Source organism: Sinocyclocheilus grahami, unplaced genomic scaffold (genome assembly GCF_001515645.1).
Source record: "Sinocyclocheilus grahami isolate Dianchi unplaced genomic scaffold, SAMN03320097.WGS_v1.1 scaffold3.1, whole genome shotgun sequence".
Taxonomy (NCBI): Eukaryota; Metazoa; Chordata; class Actinopteri; order Cypriniformes; family Cyprinidae; genus Sinocyclocheilus; species Sinocyclocheilus grahami.
This window is the reverse complement of record NW_015505182.1, coordinates 4,833,926-4,857,055: the sequence shown is the minus strand read 5'-3', so window position 1 is coordinate 4,857,055 and position 23,130 is coordinate 4,833,926. Positions and strand designations below refer to the sequence as shown.

The following is a 23,130-nucleotide window of genomic DNA, read 5'->3' as shown; positions in this document are numbered from 1 at the left end:
AAAACAACACCACAGCCATAGATTTAAAACATGTCACAAACATCTCTGAAGTGGGTTGAATAGGTTGGTTCTTAGTCATGTTTTTTATTAGTAACATTGTGGAGAAGTTCATGGATGGTCTCACTTTGTCATGCAGAGGTGCTCCTCATGCACCCAGCTTCCAAAGTGTCTGATCAATAATACAAGCCAGTATCGATCAATCACTGGCTTTTAAAAACAGCTGAGATGCATACAGAGTTCACAAGTTTAAAATCCATTCCTTTAGATCAATGGATTCTCAACTGGTTCATGATGACCCAGATTTTACATTGGACATTGACCTAACGCTTTGACAAGTGTTTCTCAAATTAAACATCAAAATATATAAATTTTAACAAATTAATAATCTTAATATTTTAAACAATTAACATTACCATGAACTAAAAAAAAAAAAATGACTAGCAGATTTTGCACTGGATATTAACCCAGCACAGTACTAAAATGAATAAAAGTTCCTAATTAAACATTGAAATGTGCTCATTTTAATTAATATTCATATAATATTTAAATAATTAGTTGCTGCCCTACATGCCAAGGGCATAATAGGTAGTAAGTATTTAAATAATTAACATTATCATGAACTGCAATTTGACTGGCAGATGTTACACTGGACAATGACCAAACACTGTACCAAAATTGGCAATGTTCCCAAAATTTAATTAAACATCGAAATGTATTAATTTGAATGAATTACACTAATAATGGATTAAAAAAAACCTATGCAAAATATGATCCAAATTAATAATGCCATCTTAACTATGCATACGTAATTAATTGTTTTCCTACTGTTAAAGAAATCCAACACAAACTCCATATTAAAAGGACACAAGTCTTACTTTATTGACATCCTAAACTTTATTTTACAAAGGTAAGCTTTTCATCCCAACCTCAACGAAACAGATTTACAAAGAAATAAAAAACCTCTTTAAAAGGCCATAAAAACAACATCCTGTCCTCTAGCAGCATCCGAACACCTGAACTTCCCAGAAATAAACCATTTTATGTTTACAGTAATCTCTCAGCCAAGCTATACACAGTACTGCTGACATGGTACACAAGTATACAAAGTACTGCCACATGGAGCCATTACTCGTTTTCTTTTTTTTTTTTTAGTGCAGAAAAGGAAAATACTCTCATTAAAATAACAATCTTAGGTTAAATAAGCTTAAATAAGAGGGCGAAGGTACAAGACACTTTTCTGAGGTACTTTACACCAACAAGCAGAATTTGGCTTTTATATTAAGTGGTTTACAGGTGCTAGTCTGCATGTACTGGCCCACCCACACAAGTTCAACGGTTTAATGTCTGTTTTGGTAAAACAAAGCCAGTCAGTCGCCTAACGGATAAGAGCAGTGGGCATGGATTTTGTAAGCACTCAGACAGTCATATGATTTAACGAAAACAACTGAGGGAAGATCCTTTTACCACCAATAACATCAGGCACACAAACTTTTTTTATTTATTTTTTTAATACAACCAAATCACACTCAGTGCTAATCTTATTGAACAACTCTGTGATTACAGCATCAGCAAAATTATTGCTACAACATTTGTTTCAATGTGTTACTTACAAAAACAGGTATACAGTACACCTAGTCTTGGGGAGCTTCGGATACTAAGGAACGTTGCACCTGGCTGGTCTACATTTTGACAAATGATGGGGGTGGACAGCCACAAAGCCAGGAGTGAACTTGAGTTATGTCGGTAGCTTGAAGATGTTAAGCCCAAGGAACCAAATATTTTTGAAAGAAATCACGGCTTATTGCATTACATTCACTTTCACGATCACCACGTGTTCGTACCCTTCAAATAGTCATAAACGATTACATTTTTCCCTTCCAGCCCTTATCACATACCTTATTTAATTTCTTACTCTCCTTTTTCTCATTCACATTCTCATGTCCTGCCAACTATGACTGTTTTTTTTAGTGTGTTAGCATATTAGCTCTGCACACGTTCACATTCAAATGCTGAAATTTCTCCCCTAACATCTTTTTTACAGTATGCTGGACTACTTATCCTTGGGTTATGTCATTTGTGAAGCACAACACGGGGAAGTCATGGACTACTTCAGCTCAAGGTTTCTTGTCCATTGTGTTCAGAAACAATTCAGTAAATCTCCTCAGCTGCGCGGCTGCTGTCTGGCTCTCTTCATGCAGTCGAAGGTTGTCTTGTCGAAGGTGTTGAACTTGTTCCTGGAGCATAGCCTTGTCTTCTTGCTCCTTTGGCGGATAATAACAAAGCATGTGGTTACAAATAACTACCTTGAGGTGAATGCTGCTAACAGTGTGTGTTCAGCTATGTTAAGGATTGTTGAAGCATTATGTTTGCCTATTAAAGGCCTGTTATTATGTTTGGGATTCTTACCTTCCTTAGGTCATACTGCAGCTGTCGAAGAATGAGCTCCAGCTGGTTAACCTTCCCAGTGAGCAAAGCAGGAGAACCTTCCCTGTGTAGATAATAGACAGACAGGAACACACATTAACAAATAGATGTGCATACAGACATAGACAAATACATAGACGGATAGACCGGTAGACTGATAGATAGATAAATAGATAGACGGATGGGTGTATGGATGAATGAATGGCCAAATGTATGAATGGACGGTCAGATAGAACAGAATGATATATAGAATGATAGAACGACAGACAGACAAATATTAGATGTATAAAATGATAGAATGACAGATAGATAAAATGAACACTTGAATGACCACAGACAGACTGATAGATGGATAGATATTAGACATAAAATGCACTTGAATGATCACAGATAGATAAACAGACAGATATTAGACATAAAATGATAGAATGACCACTTGTCAATCTATATTCATGTTGATAAAATGAACACTTGAATTGACAGACAGACAGACAGACAGATAGATAGAAGACATAAAATGATAGAATGACAGATAAAATGAATGCTTGATTGATCACAGACAGATAAACAGACATCATACCCAGATAGGATATACCCATTTAGACGGATGTATATACGGATGAATGGAAGGACATACGGATGGATGGATGGATGGAATTCTACATCAGCACTTACCCTGCTAGTAGGGTTGAGGCATCCATACATGCCACTCTTCTGTTCAGCTCCTCAGAGAGCTCCAGAACCTGCTTGGTCTGCTCTTCTTCAGTCAGAGAGCTCAGAGAGGTCACAGTCTGATCTATAAGTGAGCAAACAATTATTGCATTAGAAATTCAAGTCGAAACATCCATTATCAGATATACACAGGCAGTAACAGCATAAGACTCTGCAGTGTTTTGTGTTTACAATGTTTATAATTTAATACAAGCAGTTGCGTATTGTAAATCTACAACTAAACAATTGTTTATCACTCATCAGTATTGCACAGAACAAAAAACAAGACAAGCAGGAAATCCCCAAAGCACACAGGAAACATGGCAATCATACTGCTTCAGCTGAGGTGATACAGGCTGATGTTCCAGGTAGGAGCTTTGAGCAACACCCAGAGAAAAGCTTATTAAATGTGATCGTTCTTTTCAGCTCTTTCCGAGGTGTTAGAGCTAACTGTTAAGCAGCTTCAGCAGAGCAAGGTGTTAATTAAGTGGGGAACAGAGCTCACGCGGCAGAAGGGTTAATGGCGAGACAGGAGGGGGGTTCACATGCTTTCAGGTGAGTTTAGCATTACACTGTCAGTCGGGCATATCATTAAGCATTCAAGACCAAGAACACACCGATATAATGCCTTTACCTCCACTGAGAGGGCATAACGGGGGTGCAACTGTCAAATGTGCTGCTTTTTCTATTGTACATATAGTGAAACTATTTAGATGCCAATGTCTGCTCACAGACAGAAAAAGACGGAGCAAAAGCCAATAATTTTTTTATTTTTTTATTGAGTTTTAATTAGAATTTACCTTGCATCACTGACATAAGTAGGTGTTTTGCACTTGCATGTAACTGTCCAGATATGTTTTTAAATACCAATTTCTATTCACTGATAGCAAAAGATTGACTAATTTTTATTTATTAATGGAGTTACAATTTGAATTTATCCTATATCACTGGCATACATGTTTTACATTTGTATCAAACTATCTGAGTTTTAGATACCATTATTATTCATTGACAGCAAAAGTTTTTTTTATTTTTCACTTATTGACTTATTTTAATTTACCCCATATCACATATAAATGTTTTGCACTTGTATAAAACAAAACTACAGTATCTACATCCATTTTAAATACTGGTTTCTACAGACTGATAGCAAAATATAGACCAAAAGTTAATAAATATATGCTTTATCATTTTCACTGAGCTTTAATTTGAACGTATCAGTTTGGCATTAGCATAAAACTATCTAGATCAGTTTTAAAAACATTCGGGAAAGCGGGGGCCCGAGTAAATATGCTGTCTAGGGGGGCCCAGAAACTGTAGCGGCGCCCCTGTATCTAGAATCAGGTTTTAAATATAAATTTTTACCCATTTATAGCAAAATATAGACCAAAAGTTAATATGTTTTAAATAGAGCTTTCATTTGGATTCACACCACATATGTTTTGCACTTGGGAAAGCTGTAGAAACATGTAGGTGTGGCCTCAGAAGAGGAGAATTTCTTTTGTTTCTTTATAAAGACCTACAAGCTCTTTGTTAACAAGAATGCACCTCACGACCCTTTATATATATTCCACATATCACATACCATACCATGATCTCACAAGATGTTGACCTGCCATTATTTCGTCAAACTCTGAGCTAAAAGTGTTCATGAGGTTTCTTTAAGAGCTCTCACCTCTTCTAACACCTTTCAGCGCTTCCTCCACCCCCCTCTCTCATTTCATTTCATTAACAGTCTCACAGTAAGGGGTGTCGTCGGAGCTGGAGTTGAATGGCTGAATAATTATTAGCGCTCCGAACAAAAACACGCACAAAGCAGCACATGGAAATCAACAATGTAAGCTCACCTCCTCCCCACCCACTTCTAGTTAGCACCCAAACCCTGAGGCAAAAGCTAACTTAATCATTTCTCCCACCATGAAACGATGGTCTCATATTTGTCACTATTTCAGGACGGAGCTGCACACTCATTCCATTTTTCATATCCGTCAGGTCTCAAGAGCACATCTCTAAGGACTTGCGAGAAAAATCAACGCTAGCAGGGGGAAGCCGCACATCGACTGCCTCACCGACGCCCCCAACCAATTAAAGTCATCTACCATGTATTTTTCCCCGTTCCACATGTAGATCAAAAGGAAATTCTCAGTTCAAGAAGAGCCGTGCCATGCACTCGCCAACATTCACCATGGTCTCCACAACGATGGTTGAAGGTGAGGGAGCAGTTGTAATTGCGCATGAGTAAAAGCGTCCAAAACCCAAAATGTGTAATTACAGCGAGCTATGGCTTGAGTCATTTCCCTAAGTGGTGTCTTGCTGGGCTCACACTGTGATAATGGCTTAATTTCTCCATGCTCAAAATACGTTCTCCGCTCCTAATTAGCACCTTGCAGAACAATGCGCCTTTAGGCAGTCACAGGAAATGAATGGGAGAAAAATAGAGACGTGGTGATTTCGATATGGTCAAGAGCAGTGTTAGAGACGGATGCTGTTTTGTGCAACCTTCAGTTAACTTTGTTAATGGCGTGTGAGAGCGGCTCAAGCTTTGTGGTAAGGGAAAACCTAGGTCAAAACACTTCAAATAATAGGACAAAAAGGCATTTGAAGGTTTTTGTTACATTCAATGCTTCTGTAGCCTATAGTGAATACAGTGAGAAGGAAAAATTTAAAAGGATGAATAAAAAAAATTGCTGTCTGCATTGTCTTCGCTCCCAATTCACTAAAGGAAATCAGGTAAATGCACACACACCCAAAAAATTTTACTTTTACTTTACTGGGACAGAAAATGTGTAAATACACTACCATTCATAAGTTTGGGGTTAGTAAAGTATATTTTTTAATTAACACTTGTATTTAGCAAAGATGCACCAAAAGTGAAAGTAAAGACTTTTATAACGTTACAATTTCTATTTCAAATAAATGACTTTCTTTTGAAATTTCTATTTATCATATCAGAATGATTTCTGAAGGATCATGTGAATCTGAGGAGTGGAGTAATGATGCTGAAAATTCAGCTTTGCCATCACAGGAATACATTACATTTTAAAATATATTACAATAGAAACAGTTATAATATTTTTTACAATATTACTGTTTTTACTGTATTTTTGAACAAATAAATGTAGCCTTATTGAGCATAAGAGACTTTTCAAAAAAAATTTTTTTAAATAAAATTATATATACTGCAACATTCATTGTGCTGAGCTAACAATGCTGACCTTTGTGAATAAGGCAAATTTTATTATGAGCCTCATTTGCATTAAAAAGGCATGTTTGAGCTCAAAAGAATGCCAGTGAGCAAATTTAAATATTTACTGCACAGCGTTATTTAAGCTAGTGCCTGGTAATGCTGAACTAGTTGGTAAGAAAGATTTGTGTGCTGAAATACCACATGCTGTTGAATGCTGTTTGACAGACATGAAGGCATTTGACTACATTTGTCTGGTACAAAAATATCCATAGAGTCAAAGTGTCATTGCTGTCCTTGTGGAAAAAATACCCAGTAGTTGTTCCTTCCATAACAGTGAGCAGCGAGTTTATGATCACAAAGCATGCTAAATTGGTCAAGACCATACTTATTTAGTGTACACAATGGAATGCTTGTACCTTCAAAAGCCCGCGCCACATCCAAAAGATGTGACCAGTCGAGACCAGAAGAGGGGTCCGGCAAGGGCATCATACCAGTGTCTGCCAGCTTGGCCTTGTCTGCCAGTGAGCCATCAGAGAACCAGAGCTCATCTGCAGAGACAGCACACATAGTTCATTAGAGGACAGTAGAGTGCATGTTTAGATGGGACCCATCTGACATTTTCACCAGTCTGTATAGAAACAAACTTTACCAGAGACTTTTTCATTTATTTTGTCTCTATATTTCTTCATGATTCAGTTATTTTCTCTTGCGAACAGTCGTCCAGCTGGAAGTCCTATTAGCAAACCATATAACTTCTGAAATATTATGCATTTCCAAGGGAAACAGGATATTCAGTGTGGAAAAAAAAATCACTTCATCCATCAATTGATTGGTTTATGAAAAGCTATACTAGAAAGGAGCAAAATTTGAATGCTGGTTTGCTAAAATAATGCTTAGTGTGTCATATAATTACTGGTTTACATCCAACAACCCACATTAATGTTCATTATTATTTAAATTGTTTAAAAAAAACAATAATTTGTGTATTGATTAACATGTGATAGACCACAAGGCCTACGTGGCATCCATGGAAAAGTCATTTTTGAGAAAGAGAACGTCATTTTATTTTGATTAAAGATTATAAAGACATTTTCATTTGGAATAATGTTCAGCACTGAATCATTCACAATTAGAGCAGGAACATGCATTAGAAAAGTTAAAAAAAGGGTTCAATCTGATTCCATGTTGACTTTAAAGCGCTATCTGAACAGAACATTCTCTGACCTAAATGGGCCTTTACTAAATAATTTAACTCATGAGAGACTACAATTACACTTGAACCATTCATCATGGATATAAAGATCAGTTAGATTAAGAGGAAACTGAGACAGTCACTGAGGACACAACTGAAGGGCCCTGACCGCTGCATAAACTACATTAAACATTAATCCAGTGGCAGAGATTTCAACTTGACAGAAAAGCAGTTGCCGCTGCTCAACAGCCAAGGGCCAAAGGGCAACTTCACCCACAATTGGGTGTACTTATGGCGAAAGAATCAAATGCGGCAAGTCACAGAAGCAGAGGAAAATTAGCTCTAGGTGACCTAGAGAGCACACGCTTGCTAATTCACTCAAAGTCTGCTCATGCAGGCAGACAGACAGGCCTCGCCTGAGAGCAGAGAGGTGAGGGGATTTGAATAATGAATGAAGTTGGCTGGCTTAGAGTTCTGCTATAATGAGAGAGGAACTGCACGTTTCAGACAGCTGGAGAACAGCTCAAGTGTCTGTATGCGAAACATGCCAAGAGGCATTAGGGCCGTTCACACAGGACGTGTTCTTGTGTTCCATATGTGCTATTTATTGCTACAATTTTGCTTGTAGTTCTACATAAACATGCATTATATGGTGTTGTTGTCTGTTTTTGCAGCATCCTTTCCCACAAGTGCAATGTTTATAAAACTAGTGAAGAAAATAGTTCCACTATTACATCCGCTAATATTACATAAATATTTTTACAAAAAATAGAATTTTCAAAATGTGCATAAAACTTTATTTTTTCCCCCAATTTAATTAAATTAACAGAAAACAGTTCCCTATTTTGTTTAAAATAATATGTAAAAATACAAAAAATATTTTCATTACATTCTTAATACATTAAACAAACTTTGTATTTTTTGTAAATATACTGTATTTTTGTAAATATATTTAAAGCTTTTAATGTTTGGAAATTGTAAATTTTTTTTAAATTTCCAAAATATACAAAACAGGTCGGCGCCAATAGCCTCGTAGGCAGCGTGTCGACATGTATGTGTCGTCCTGTGTTCAAGTCTCGGCTCGCGGACCTTTGCCGATCCCATCCCCCCTCTCTCTCCCACTTTGCTTCCTGACTCACTACTATCCTATCAATAAAAAAGGCAAAAACGCCAAAAAGAAATCTTTAAGAAGACATACAAAACAGAATTCAATTAACTTAACAGAAAATAGTCCCCCTAAATTGAGAACATTGCGCATATATATATATAATTTTGTAATAAGATCAATGGAAATATTTTCCAAATATATTTCTAGAAAAAAGTCATTAAAAAAATTGAGAGACATTGTCTCAACAAACACTGACATAAAGTATCTTTTGCCGCTAGAAATTATTTCTCTTAAACACATGGGAAACATTGCTTTATTCACAATCGTCTTTGTAATATTTCATTTTTTTCGCTTCAATGGAAACACATCTTACGTTAGCAATTGTGTACATATAAGTTAAACTTCCCTTGAACACGCCTTCTGTTCAACTACATCATGCTCCTGCTGTTTAACGCATGAACACGTTCTGCTTTCAGTGACCAGTCCAGCAGTTACACAAAAATCATGCTATTATAATGATTTTCCTATTACAGCACACTCTTCATCCTACTAGCATATTTCAGTAGACGTATAATAGTATGATTAGCACTAAGTCTCTCAAGCATTAGCAGCAGATTTATAGTATCATTACTTGCTTCATTACTAAGTACAACATTAAAGTCTGCAGAGGATAAAATTACCGTAACAGGAAGGAATGTGGTGAGCTTTCCGAGGAGATGGAAAAATCTGTTATGAGCCAAAAAAAAGCTCATTTATTCCATTATCATCAAGCATGTCTTAATGCTGGCAATCCGAGCGTTTACATTATATGTACAGCTGGTACTGTGATGCATTCTGGGATGACGTGGACAGCATATTGAGGCCAGACTCTATATAAATGGAACCGTGCGAGCTTTAAAACAATGTTAGCATCACTGAGATGGTAATGACATCTGCGAACACTCACTTTTGAGCTGACTGGCAGCATGGTTAAGACACATGCGAGGTGGTAGGGTGCTGTGGTAGGGCAGGGCGCTGCTGAACAGGATGTCGTTGGGCATGGCCTGGTCCAGCATGGAGCTCCGAGAGCTCGCTAAAGACAGCGCTCTCCGGTGGCTGCTGCACAAGCTCTCGTCCGAGAGCGTCCGGTACAGGGAGCGGCGTGGAGACTGACCGACAAGTGGTATCTGAAATAACACAAAAAGCAGAGATAGAGGAGAAGGAGAGAGACGAATGGGATAGAAATGGAAGAAAACGGGAAACAGGAAGACAAAGAGAAAGTAGAGAGAGAGATTGAGTGGGAGAGGGGGAAGCGAAGATATTATTCATCAGAATATGATTATCTGAAAGGCTCTGCAATATTGTTAATAAAACAGCCATGGCAATAAAGCACATATCACTTAATTGAATTGTGGGAGAGAGGTGGGGGGTGCAGAGCAGGTGGAGGGTGAGCTAAGGGAACATGAGACTCAGCTGGGGACCAATCAGCAGTCAGAGTGAGTGACTGTGGGGCTGTGAGTCAGACCTATTAGAGTGATGGCGCTCTCATCAATAATGCAGGCGCGATGGACACGGTCCTCACGGGGGGTCTACGGGCAGGCGGGCGGGGGGGGGGGGGGCTCAAACAGACAATTAGAGACATGAATGTGACAGAGGAGCAGCAGACCTCAGAGATGGGCTGCTTATAATAGCCTACAGGAATTAGAGAAAAATGAATACTACACTGTAGAATTAATGTTTGTGCAGAGTGAGACTGCATGCAACAATGAAATATGAATTCCTATTTTATTAAATGTCACAACAACAATAATAATAATAATAATAATATTAATGGTATAAAACAATAATAATATCCTCATATTATCAGTAAATTTAATCTAATATCACTTGAAAACATTTCTATTAACAATTATTATTATTATCATCAACATTATTAGTATAATTAATATTAAGTCAACTAAGTTAGTTTTATTATTATCATTATTATTATTATGCAAATCAAGCAAATTAAATCTTACAGTGAGACTAACACACAAGTAGAGTGTGTGGGCATATGCAGAATCCACACTGCTGTGAGCAGATCAGGTGAGGAAAATGACTGATTGTTGTGACCTCATTTCCTCTAGACACTTCCATTAGTCAACCAAATGGCTGTTACCCAGGCTGCTGATTGGTTAGTTGATTTGCTTGGCATTGTAACACATCAGTGAATAATGTGTTTAGTGCAAAACATGTTTAAAATGTATAATTCCTTTGTTTTTCAGTGTTGCTTTATGACATGTCCTAACTACTGCAGCACTTGCTCACTGCATTACTCATCCTCCAGGGCTCAGCTCTACACTCACCTTGCCAGGACCTGCCTGCCCCGGGGGAATGTCGGGTAGAAGCATCCTGAGGAAGGCCTCCTTAGAGAGCGTCTGGAGCTTCTCACCAGCACTGTTAACCACCTGGGATGGGTCTCTCAAATAGAGCCCCCTGAGAAAGACACATGGAGACAAAGAGGGAGAGGAAGGGCGAAAGAAAATGAAACAAACTAGACAAGAAGAGAGACATTAGCAGCAGGTTTTGCTGTAGTATCAATCTAAAGTGAATTGTGCCTCCTTTGTATGGGTTGCTGTAGATTTAGGTTTCTCTTTGTAAAGGTGCTACAGACAAAACATTTCAAGGACTACAAGGACGCAGCTTGTACAGTTGTGACGAAACACAGGTTTAAGGGCCATTGAGTAAGGAACAGCCTTCACACAGTCATGACTTGACTCATCAGGGAACAAATCACTGACTCATGGGAGCTAAAAGGAACAGTTCACCCAAAAATGAAAATCTGTCATAGTTTAATCACACTTTTGTTGTTTCAAAACCATATGATGAATTCCAAGTGAATTTTTAAACAATATACTGGCCAGGCCCTTTTTAATATAACAAAACTGAATGAGGACTAGAAGTGTCAAGTTTCAAAATGACAGAAAGCACTAAGACAGGATCATAAAAATGTTCTCACACACCATTTCTTGTCTCTTTAAGTCTTTCGATGCCATACAAAAGATTTATGTGAGGAAAAGTGTTAATTACGTTAATGAAAACTATGATGGAAAATGTCCGTTGACAAGCTTTATTCCCGTGACTAAAATGAGATGATGACGAGATGACAATAAGGTCAATAAACGATAACTGTGACTATATCAACATGCAATATTGTTGATGATAAAAGACGAGACTAAAATGTATCTTAAAAACAATAAAAACTATACAAAAATCTCTTATTTTCATCGAAAAAAGGAGACAAAATACAATTGCGGACTGCTGTAAGTGCCTCTACTACACAAGCTTTCATGTGTGGTTTCCAGATATCAAGAGTTCAATTCCCCAAATCAGAGCTTTTCTGTTAACAGGATACATTTTCTTAATTTTTAACCATGTTATTGCGGAATTACTATTAGGAATTTTTATGGTTATAATATTTTCGGTTTTTACCATGTTTCATGATGTAGACAGAGAGAGTGCATATCTAAGTCTTTGATATTCATTTATATATTAAAATAGCCTATAATAAACACTAGATGAGGTCAAATAAACCACGTGTATGAGTTCACATTCTGTTGGTTTGTGCTTATAGGTGAATGTGTAATACCTGAAATGTAAAAATAAATTTCTCAAATGACAACAATCACTGCGATTGTAATTTTGAGCAAAAATAATTGATCAGTTTAGCCATTATACAGCATGACAAAAATGTGACCAAGTTTTCACTGACTAAAACTAGACTAAAATGCTTAGACATTTAGTCGACTAAATTTTGACTAAACAAAAACAGGCCACGGTTGACTAAATATGAGAACTAAAAAGTACATTTGACACAGGACTAAGACTAATTTAAAAGACTAAGACTAAATTAAAAACTGCTGACAAAATTAACACTAGTGAGGAACATACCAAAATTTGATATTTTAATATACTGACACTCTCCTCAGCAGAGTAACAATGTCTGATTCATGAATAACTGAGTCAGATCATTTCAATGAATTACTTGTAGTTCACCAAACAGGTCTGAATTATTTGTTCAGCTTGCTGACTAAATCTCCAGTTGCAGCTCACTAAAGGGGAAGATAATCAGTGAATAATGACTTAAATTGCCTATTCTTCACATGAAACCATCACGTAAAGGCGGGCGTACACGGTGTGATTCTGAAGGTTGGAACGTCGTGAGCTCTGGCACATGTCACGATTGAGTTTATCTGAAAATCGTACGGAGGCAGTCACACACGACACGAATTTACTATGATTTTACAAACTCTCACATAAGCATTACGTTTCGCGCCATTCATAAAAATATGGATTCTGAGGACGAAATGGTTTTCTTTGTGACGTCCAAAAAAAAAAATGAAGACAAAGGACATAGAAAAGCATGGACTTTCTGTTCTTCATAAAGAACTCGAGGGACTTTGAGAGGGGCTTTAAATATGAGACAGCAAAATGCACAGACAAAACTCAAAAGTATGTGTATTTCGATTTGTGAGGTGATATTGTGGAATAGATTAAACGGATATATCAAAGAAAGTGTTAATATGTTGCAATTTAAAAGTAGGTATAAAATATTTATTTTTGATAAATACAGAAGTGGGGGTGAGAGTGAGAATTTCAACATTGTTGTTAATGCTGCTTGTCTTTATCTTAATAGATAGATAAAGGAGGACGTAATTTGGACTAGTATTTTTGTATTATTCAAAATGGTAAGTCTGATTTATTATGGGTGATTGTGATTTGGTATTGGTAATTACTGAGGGTAGGATTTAATAAGCCTAGGGCTTCTACCTACCCTTTTTTTATTTCGAACAGGTTGAATACATGTAAAAAAAAAAAAAAAAAAAATAATAATAATAATTTATATTTGTAGATTTTTTTGTTTATTGGTATATTTATTATGTGTTTTTTTTCTGCTCGTTTTGCCGGAAATACAACAGGCATATTCATTCATAAAGCTGAACGGCAAATTTGGCACATTCGGAATAACAAATAAAAAATAGAACTGTATAATTAAAATAAAATGATTATAGAATATGGTTTTTGTCATCTTCTGATTGGTCAACTTCAGATGGATCGCCAAATCGTCTCGTTCAACCGCACATACGCCACGAATTTAAACAGACAGCATCCGATTTTTTTTGACATGCTTGAAAATTATCGGGAGGACGGGAGGTGCTCGTAACGTCTCGGATCGGCCCGTAATTCTTCTCACACGGTACGAGCCGCGACCATGCGAGCATCTGCGATTTTCTCCCGAGAGAAAAAAAATCACCTGCGAGTTCTTACGACAGCAAAAATCGCACCGTGTACGCCCGCCTTAACTGAAATAAAATTGCATAGGCTACTTTTTTTCCAATGACATAAGGATGAGTAAATTATATCAGAATTATTTGTGCGTGAACTGTTCCTTTAAGGGAGTAGATAGTGCCATTTTTACAGGACAAGAGGGAAGGAACAACACAGTGAACAATTCAGGGCCAGGTAATGATCCAAATACCTTGATTTCCTCAACAGTGTCTTAAGGAGTAAAGACAACAAAGCCTCTGACCGACTGAGGTGGCAACAAAGAGGGAAAAAAAATGATTACAAAGAGCTTTGAATCAATTCAGTGTCCCTTTTGTTTTTAAACCTGACACAAGGGAAATATGAATTTCCATCAAATATGATCTGCGTCAGGAAAACGTCAGCATCCCCTGGTGAGCTTGTCAATCAAATCAAGTCTCTGCTTTAATCATCAGAGAAACATTTACCAGGCCTTCCGTCTGATAATGTGAAGTGGCAGGTGTCAAGTAGATTCTGTCTGGATTCTGTTCGATGGAGGTTATATAATATGTCTGTTGACATCGATCATCTCTTAGATGCTGCTAGCAAGAGATGTGTTACTGACCTAAAAGGTTTTCTGAATGTCATTGCTATGCAGTGTTACCGGTCAATGCATTCATTAAACAAAAAAAGCAACATAATTGAAGTGATTTAATCACACTATGAATACTTCACTTGCTCCAATGTTACATAAGATACATAAAACATTAAGTGCTACTTACCTAAAGTCTCTTGCTTGCCCTTGCTCCTCCAGTAAATGGTCATTTTCTCCTTTCTTCCAGCCAGTCAAATATTTCTCAGCATGTGACTGGCAGCTAAGCGAGTGCTTCTCCCGCCCTCCCATTGGAGTGGTGTCCATAGGAGAGATAATGTAGATTTTAGAGGGGTCAATGGAGCTGGAGTTCTTCGAACAGCGTTCAGAGGGGCTTCCAGAATGACGAGAACCACTGGGGGGAAAAAGGACCAAAATGAAACCAACAACTGATTAAATAACTGATTTATCATGTAATAATGTTGTCTGCCTTAGTAAAAACCATTCATTATCAGGTTTTAAGAGCATTCTTGTCAAGGCATGAACATGGGAAAAATAAAATTGACTGCTGAAACAGCAATAAACAGTACAGCTGTTTCCATTCTGCCTCCTGCACAGCCAGTATTATTTTAGTATTATTTATAAACTATTATAGTACTATAGCTTATCTTTTAATATATTCATTTTAAAATTAGTATTAGTAATTGTATGTGTTTTTGTCATTTTATTCATTTTTATACATTCATTCATTCATCTAACTTTTATATTTTATTTTAGATTTATTTCAATTAAAGAAAATGACTTTGAATAGTTAACAACAACAACACTGCACAACAACATGCTTCTGTTATGTTATTAAACCAACTCCATAGAACAGTCCAAGAGTCCAGCTTGAGAAGATTTAAAAAAAAAAGGGACTGTGGTGGAAATCGCTGCAGGGCTGATGAGATGATGTTTGGCTGTTTGTGTCAAATCACCTCATCTCTGCAAACTCAGATCGTTAGCAAGCTCTCTATCTGTGTCTGTCTGTGTTCAGACCCGTAAAAACAAAGCTGAATGCAGAAGCACCTTTTTACTGTATAACTGACCTAAGTTTGTCAAGTTGATCCACAAGAACAAGACATGTTGTTTCGTTTCTTTGAAAGCATTATATGCCAAAATAGAATGAAAAGAAAATCTTATGCTTTCATTGTTTTTAATTCAGTCAACTAAATTTTGTTGATATTTGTTTAATATTTGGCTCTTAATGTTACTGCCAAGTTAACATTCTTACAGAAGGCCAATGTAATTGTGGACATCCTACTAAATGTGCGCAGCTGTAGAAAATGAAAGCAAAATATTAAAGAACTAAGCAGTTGTTGATAAGTAATCAAGCATGATCCAAACCTTAAAAAATTTTCAAAAATCTATAATAATTTTCCACTCTCCTTCTCATCTCACCTCGAAAGCGAAGAGATCTCACTCAGGTCTCCAGTGCTGCCATCTGTGGTGTGACCGGTGGGTGTAGCAGCAACATATCCTTGAGACAGGAACATCTTTGCCCTTCCTTCATCTGTCTCGCCATCCTCATGGTATTCCAGAGGCCACGGGAGTCCCGTCTCAACCCTCCCATCCCTCATGACCATCCGTGAGGGTCCCACCCCAGTCAGGGGCAGGGCAGGAGGTGGAGGGGGCATGCAGGGTGCTGTATCTATGCCACTGTCAGTGGACGCCCCCTTTATGTAGATGAGACCCAGGGACTCTGGATCCATTGGGTCTCCAGAACCAAAATGTTTCTCGTCACTGCCGCTAGAAGCATTGCTGGAGAGGGTGTTGTTACTGGAGTGGCTGGAGCAATGACTGTGGCAGCTCTTCTCAACAGTCTGGAAGATTATGGAAGATGACCAAGTGTTATAGTAGTTCAAAAGTCTGGGGCTAGTAAGATTTTTAATGTTTCTTTATAAGAAGTATCTTATGCTCACCAAGGCTGAAATTATTAATTTATTAACTTGCATTTATCAAAAATACAGTACAAGCAGAAAAACACTTTGAAATATTTTCAAGTAAAAAAAATAAATAAAAAAAATGTGAATTTACTAGCGAGTGAAGATTTAAAGTAAATCCTACATTTTTTTTTTTACATTCATTCAAAATTTTTTTTTTTTTTATTGTTTTCTATTTTTTTTTTTATTCTGCTTTTTTTTCTGTTTTTATGTCCTGAACTACATGAGCACTGAATACAAGGCAGGCAAACAATTTATCGAAATGTGACATTTGTTTACTACTCTGAAAATACAGCCCAACAAAAATGGATGAAGGAAGACCCCTGGAGCGGTGAAGTGCATTTAGTAGAGCAATAACAGCAACAGATAGAAGAACCAGCGCTGCACCATTACCACCTAATGTAACCAATCTCATGGAAAATTAATAATTGATTATTCTGTTAAATTGCATCGTCTAAATTTAAGCCCTTTCAAATGAATTGAAAGTGGATGATTTTTAAACTTTAATGCATGGTTTGCTTTGGAAGATCTACTATGATGCACTATTTCCAAATGTCCCCTCTGGTTAAAGGCAATGTGGTCAATACACTACTGCAAAACGCTGTCAGTTCTGTGAATCATGCAATGGAGGAATGTAGGGCTTTACAGAAGTAATATGAGATAAACATGACCCATGAATTTACTTCTTGCCCTTAGCATCAGCATCGGCTGCGAGCAGCAAGGGTAGGATGACCTTTTCGCGCTTGATAAATCAGGTGGATTTGTACTTAACCTGATGCACAAGAGAAAATGTACAGTACGGTGTCCTGTAACTGGCGTCCAGTTTCTTACGTCAATTCCCACAGGGATTGCATGACTGGATGGGACACTATGAGCCATCTGCCATAGATGTCAACCCCCCCTTTTCTCCAAACCAGCGACCTCCCCTCCACAACCACATGGAGAAATGTGGTGCATTTGCAGTGCTGCCAACTACACGTTCCTGACTAATGAGGTCACTGCACCCATCAGCCACATATAAACACACAAACACTTGCACCGACACATGCATTCACTTAGCGTATGTTCCTGTTGCTGTACAGAGCAAGACATTTACTGTATCTTAAAGATATCCACACTCCAGTAACCAAAGTTAATATGCAAACTAGGAAATCGCTGTTTGGAAGGAATGTAGACAAGCAGAGTAATACAAGTCCCAGTGCTATAAAAAAATTATTAGTCCAATTAATTCAGAGGAATGGACAGTTTTATAGTTCATTTGATTGATCACTTACCCGAGGGAATTTACCAGGTGACTCTTTCGCCCCCTGTCTCTGTAGACCTCGGTTCAGGATCTTGGTGGATGGGATGTGCCATTTGGCTTCAGGAACACACGGCGAACCTGGAAATCATGAACGTGATGTTACATGACGTTGATAGGAGCGCTGTACATTTAAATCTGGTTAATTTTAACCAAATTATTTATATAAAAAAAATGTCTCAAGTTATTTATTGCAGCTTGGTAAATTCAATCAATTAAATTGGTAAATCAATTCTATAATTCATTTGAAACCAATCTAGTTGAATCTGCATTGGAGTTTGAGAAAAACAGAGCTTCCGTACCGGCAGATTGTGTTCTCTCCAGCTTGTGCTCCCTATCTGTGTGCCCATCTCCTTCTTTTTCTTCTGGTTGGTCGTGAAGGGCAGGTGATTGTGATCTATTGGACAAACAGAGTGCAAAGGAATCCACAGGCATTATTCATTAGTGGTGTTTCAGTTTTACTATTCAAGCATATTGTATAAGCCTGATAATTGCATTTCATATGGACTGAAAATGTGGCTCAATGTCTGAAAGGGCATCGATAATGATAACTAATCCTAGGATTGGTTGGGCGGGGAGGATGAACAGCTGATGTTCACATTGCTGGTCATGAAATATTAGCTCATAGTGGACATGACAGAAAAGAGGACATAGAATTACACTCCAATATCACTTCACTTGACTTCATCTTCTACCTAATTCTGTTTGCACCAAATCTCATATGATTAGACTCCTGCGATAATCTCTAAACCTGCTGGGCTCTGGGCTCTTTGGTTTCTGAGTTACAAGGCTGCTTCAAACAGAATCTCATTACCCATCATAACTGGCTTTCTGGGCCCATGTGCCGCAGGGACCAGGGTCACTGGAGGTTGATTGGTTACTGGGAGAACTGCAGTAGTGCTGGCCGGGATTTCCAGACGGACTCTGAACCATCTCGAAGTCCTGCAACACCCTGCAATGAGCAAACACAGGGCAAAGCTCATTAATCAAAACTCTGGTGGCAAAAGCAATGAGAGCGCTACAGCAAGACTCATTCATATTCTGGGCCGGAGGGAGGAAACACTGTCAAAAAAAAAGTGGTGGAGCAGATTCTATTCATAGCAGGACCCCGTGTTTCCAGGGCTGGGAACGTCTGCACATTCCAGAGGGGGAAAAAGAGAAACGTACTCCAAGAAGGAATGACAGTCTATGTGCAACACGGATCCCAGCAGAGGACGAGATGACAGCCTGGGGTGAAGAGGCCGCAAAGGTGTGTGCATTTCAGACAAGGTGAAGACACAAGCATGCAACAAACAGTCGCTCAACTGCACAAGACGACGCACATTATAAAGGGATCCCAACTCTACAGCACCAGAAAATCAAGTTCCCAATTAGCTCAACCTGAAAGGCGTCTCCTGAGAAATACGAAAGCACGAATCAATGCCACACCAGACTAGGACATAATCATTCTGTACTTTTTTCCTTCCTCTAATCCCCAGGGTGGCATGTATCATCCTTAATAGCCTCTATGTGCTCCCTTTTGGGCTTTCCCAGCGGATATGTCAGCAGAGATGTGTCTGGATAATCAAAGATTACCGTTATGAATCAGTGTTTCTTAAAGTTCCTGTTGCTGAGCCCGATAAAAACCAGGTGTTACTTTTTGTTACCTGTCCTGACACATTCACAGTGGCGACCAAATACAGAATAACTTAATACTGAGATTATACTGAAAATACTGTATTTTCATCTCATTCAGGCTTAACATTTGAACTCCATTCAAACATATTTAGGGTAAATGTTTTTGGGTGAATGTGCCAAAAATATCACATCACAACAAAAACATCAACACAGATAAAAATAAAAAATAAAAAATAAAAATCTCTCCCTCCCTATACACACATTTTTCTGCATTAAGGAGATTGGGAAGGGGGTCTGTCAAAGAATACACTACATTTATTTTCGTTTTAAAGTGAAATGTGACCTGAACATTTCCAAAGGCAGTCCTCTATTTACAGAGATAATATGACATAATTCAATACATTTTCATTTGGTAATATGAGCAAGAAAAATGTTTGTCCTTTTATCTGACTTTAGGCATTTTTGCTTTAGCCGTCCATATAAAACCGATTTTCAGATCAATCAGCATTCTGGGTATTATCTATTCTGAATATCATCAGAGACACAGAACAGAAAAGGCCTAGGGATGATATTGACATCTTTTTTTAAAGAAATCAATGCATTGCACGTGCCCATACACAAATAAACAGCTAAATCCTGGGTAAGGAAGACCCACATGCTGTAACAGGGATGATGGGATCAATTACACAAACCAATCCACTTTGTGCCTCCATGAGAATCGCTTCCCTATAGTTTCTCCTTACATAATCATGAGAGCTGGATCACAGTATGATATACAATTAAATTACAGGTATATACTGTATAAGTATGAAAGAGCAGCATATGCGTTTAGAATGACAATTACATATCTCCTACCTGGAACCATCCTGGTACTTCTTATCAAAAGAAGTGCTACGTGAGATGGCAGCTTGGGCGTACTGGAACATCTGCTGGCTCGGGGAGGGTCGATCTGGACCCTGAGTGGGTGAAACACGAGACAGCGGCAGCCCCTGGGGAACATGAGTCATCCTGTGCCAACCAGGCCCAGTACCAAGAGTCTTGTACTCCATGATGGGGACACGATACAGCTCTGAGGCACCTCTGAAAAAAACAAAATTACCATGGGTTTTTAGACTTGCTACCATGTTTTTTTGGACATGTATTAAAGGAACACCATTGTGTTTAGAAATACTCTACCATTTAAAAGCGTTTGAAAGAAGCCTCTGAAAGAAGACTGCATTTATTTGATCAAAAATACAGTAAAATCGCATATATTGTGAAATAATACTACAATTTAAAATAACATTTTCTGTTTTAATATATTTTAAAATGTAATTTCTTCCTGTGATGGCAAAGCTGAATTTTCAGCATCATTACTCGAGCCTTCAGTGTTACATGATCCTTCAGAAATCATTCTAATATGCTGATTTGGTGCTTATGAAACATTTTTCATTAGGATCAATGTTACAAAAGTTGTGTTGCTTAATATTTTTGTGGAAACCGGGATACATTTTTTAAAGGAAGTTGAAAAGAACAGTAATAATTTGAAACAAATCTTTTGTAATGTCTTCACTGTTACTTTTGATCAATTTAATGCATCCTTGCTGTATAAAATATTAATAATTGACCCATAACTTTTGAACGGTAGTGTATAACATGCATGGACATTACCACTGTATTATCATTTGATATCATCGCAGTTCTTTTTTACGCACATCACTCACAACAGCCCAACATTTTATTTTTTATAACTCAGGTGACTTATTTTGTCGTAAAGTGATTTGTGTTTTCAGGTTGAGTCATCTGAACTTTTCTCTACAGGTAAGCAAGACGCAGAAAGCAGAATTTCCTGCTCCGATAAACAGGACGAGATTAATACTGTGCTTGGCATAACATACATCCAGCATTACTGTCATCGTTACCTGATTTCTCAGATACTGTATATAGGACATAAAAGTGCTTTATGATAGGCGCCTACATGAGCTAACCCAGTGTTTATCTTCACTTAGAACTTGCATTATATCAACAGCACAACATCTAATTATAGAAAAGCCTGCAGGGATTAATCACATCCATACTATAGATTAGCCTGATTTTTGGATAGTTCGCTGTTTTTTTTAACTAAGGTTGAACTAAGCATTGTGGGGGCAGACCGCTCCTTCCAAAAGAATAAGGATTATCATGGCAGCTGAGTTAACAGGTCAGAGCACCCCCAACGACGGGATCACTTCCTTTACACTTCTGAGCTGACTGGATAACTCCCGGCTCTCGACACTTATATACACACACAGAGGGGTGCAAAGGTCTAAGACCACAGTGAAAAGCATGGAGTTCAAAAACATGTTAAACCTGAAAAGGTTTAAGATTTGGGTTAATTTAGTTTGTGACATTAATTTTGTGATTCCTTTCTCCAGATGGTCAGATGTAACCAAATACTAACACATTCTGAAATTCATGTTAATTTTTCCAATTCACATTTTCACTAATAATAATTTGTATCAAATGAGAAAAATGCAAAATAGAAGCATTTTCTCCAGTGGTCTCAGGCTTTTGGACCCCACTGTACATAATTGTGAGCTGTATTTAGAGCCAGGCTATTTCTATGAATCCATTCCAATTTATTAATCTGGATTACTTTTCTAGTCAATCTAGTCAGCTAGTAAAATACCAAATTTAGTGTCAAGGGAAGATCTTGTAAGTGAAATTGGCAGAATGTATTAAATAATAATCACCGCAGGGATGTTTGGCAAGAGAAAAGACACATCTGCAAATGAGATGACATGGTATCAGATAAATGATGCACTGTATTTTGCTGTGATTATCTGTGGTGTGTGTTATTAGAGAGGGAGAAACCAAAAGAACAAACAGAAAATGAATACAAGTTCAGCCTATGCCAGCGGGATTCATTGTAGGTTAATCATGCGTCTCCGCATTCTAATCCACTCTGTTCCGACCACACGCACAGTACTGCTCCCAAAACAAGAAGCTCTGGTGATCTTCTTGAATGGAAAGCTGGAACCGCCGAGAGCTCTCAAGACAGATTCTCACAGCCTCTACAATAAGATACAGTTCTTCAAAAAAGTACTTCAGTGAAGAACACCACACTCTTGGACTCTCACACACAAATTCCTGGAATTGAAAAATGTCTAACAAACAAAGTGTTGTGAATGAACAAAACACACTATTCATTTCAAGTTCAAGACATCTCTAAAGACTACAGACTTTAAGACAGACCAAGCTAGATTTTTACTGAAATAGGAGTCGTTTTGTTGCTCTGAGTGGTTTTAATGCATTGCTATGCAGTGTCTAAGGTGATACAATTAGTTTTAGTGCATCGGTTTGCACTCAATAGGGTGTTACAAGTTTAGAACAAATATTCTTGCTAAATACTTCACTAAACTAAACTCACTGCTCTGATCTGTAACCAAATACAACCCTGACTTGTCCGGGCATGCTTCAGTTAACTATAGTTCTCTAGACATGCTTGCCCAAGATACAGATATATAGAGCAGTTAAGGTCAACCAGAAGTGCAAGCAATCCTCTATAAATTTGTGTTTACAAAAAGCACAGAGTTCTTGATATCACTGACTTTTATGCCTCACAGGGAGGCAATAAATGTCAATCCAGTTATTGACAGTCTTGAGGGTCACTTTAATCTCTGCCTTTAGATGCTCTTGGTAAAGCCCTCGGCTCTTCTGAAATGAGCAAACAGAACATGAGGCACATGTTCAACAGGGTTCTATGTCCCTTTCTATTCCAGGACAGAACCCCCCCC

At 37.8% G+C, this 23,130-nt stretch overlaps 1 protein-coding gene across 3 annotated transcripts in view; it reads right to left on the bottom strand.

The window, feature by feature from the left end:
* Positions 1-871: 871 nt before the first annotated feature.
* LOC107571704 (signal-induced proliferation-associated 1-like protein 2) overlaps positions 872-23,130 on the bottom strand; it is a 76,310-nt gene continuing 54,051 nt past the window's right edge. For 2 of the 3 annotated variants that reach the window (XM_016258075.1, XM_016258147.1), the window contains exons 10-22: positions 20,231-20,455; positions 18,573-18,710; positions 18,061-18,155; positions 17,733-17,839; positions 15,917-16,338; positions 14,667-14,891; positions 14,120-14,173; positions 10,947-11,076; positions 9,569-9,788; positions 6,739-6,870; positions 3,100-3,220; positions 2,407-2,488; positions 872-2,261 (exon numbers count right to left, since the gene is read on the bottom strand). In XM_016258075.1, the coding sequence (XP_016113561.1) occupies positions 2,115-2,261; positions 2,407-2,488; positions 3,100-3,220; positions 6,739-6,870; positions 9,569-9,788; positions 10,947-11,076; positions 14,120-14,173; positions 14,667-14,891; positions 15,917-16,338; positions 17,733-17,839; positions 18,061-18,155; positions 18,573-18,710; positions 20,231-20,455 (2,098 nt within the window). In that variant the 3' untranslated portion in view covers positions 872-2,114. The remainder of the gene's footprint in view (positions 2,262-2,406; positions 2,489-3,099; positions 3,221-6,738; positions 6,871-9,568; positions 9,789-10,946; positions 11,077-14,119; positions 14,174-14,666; positions 14,892-15,916; positions 16,339-17,732; positions 17,840-18,060; positions 18,156-18,572; positions 18,711-20,230; positions 20,456-23,130) is intronic. The other variant, XM_016258226.1, reaches the window with a different exon arrangement.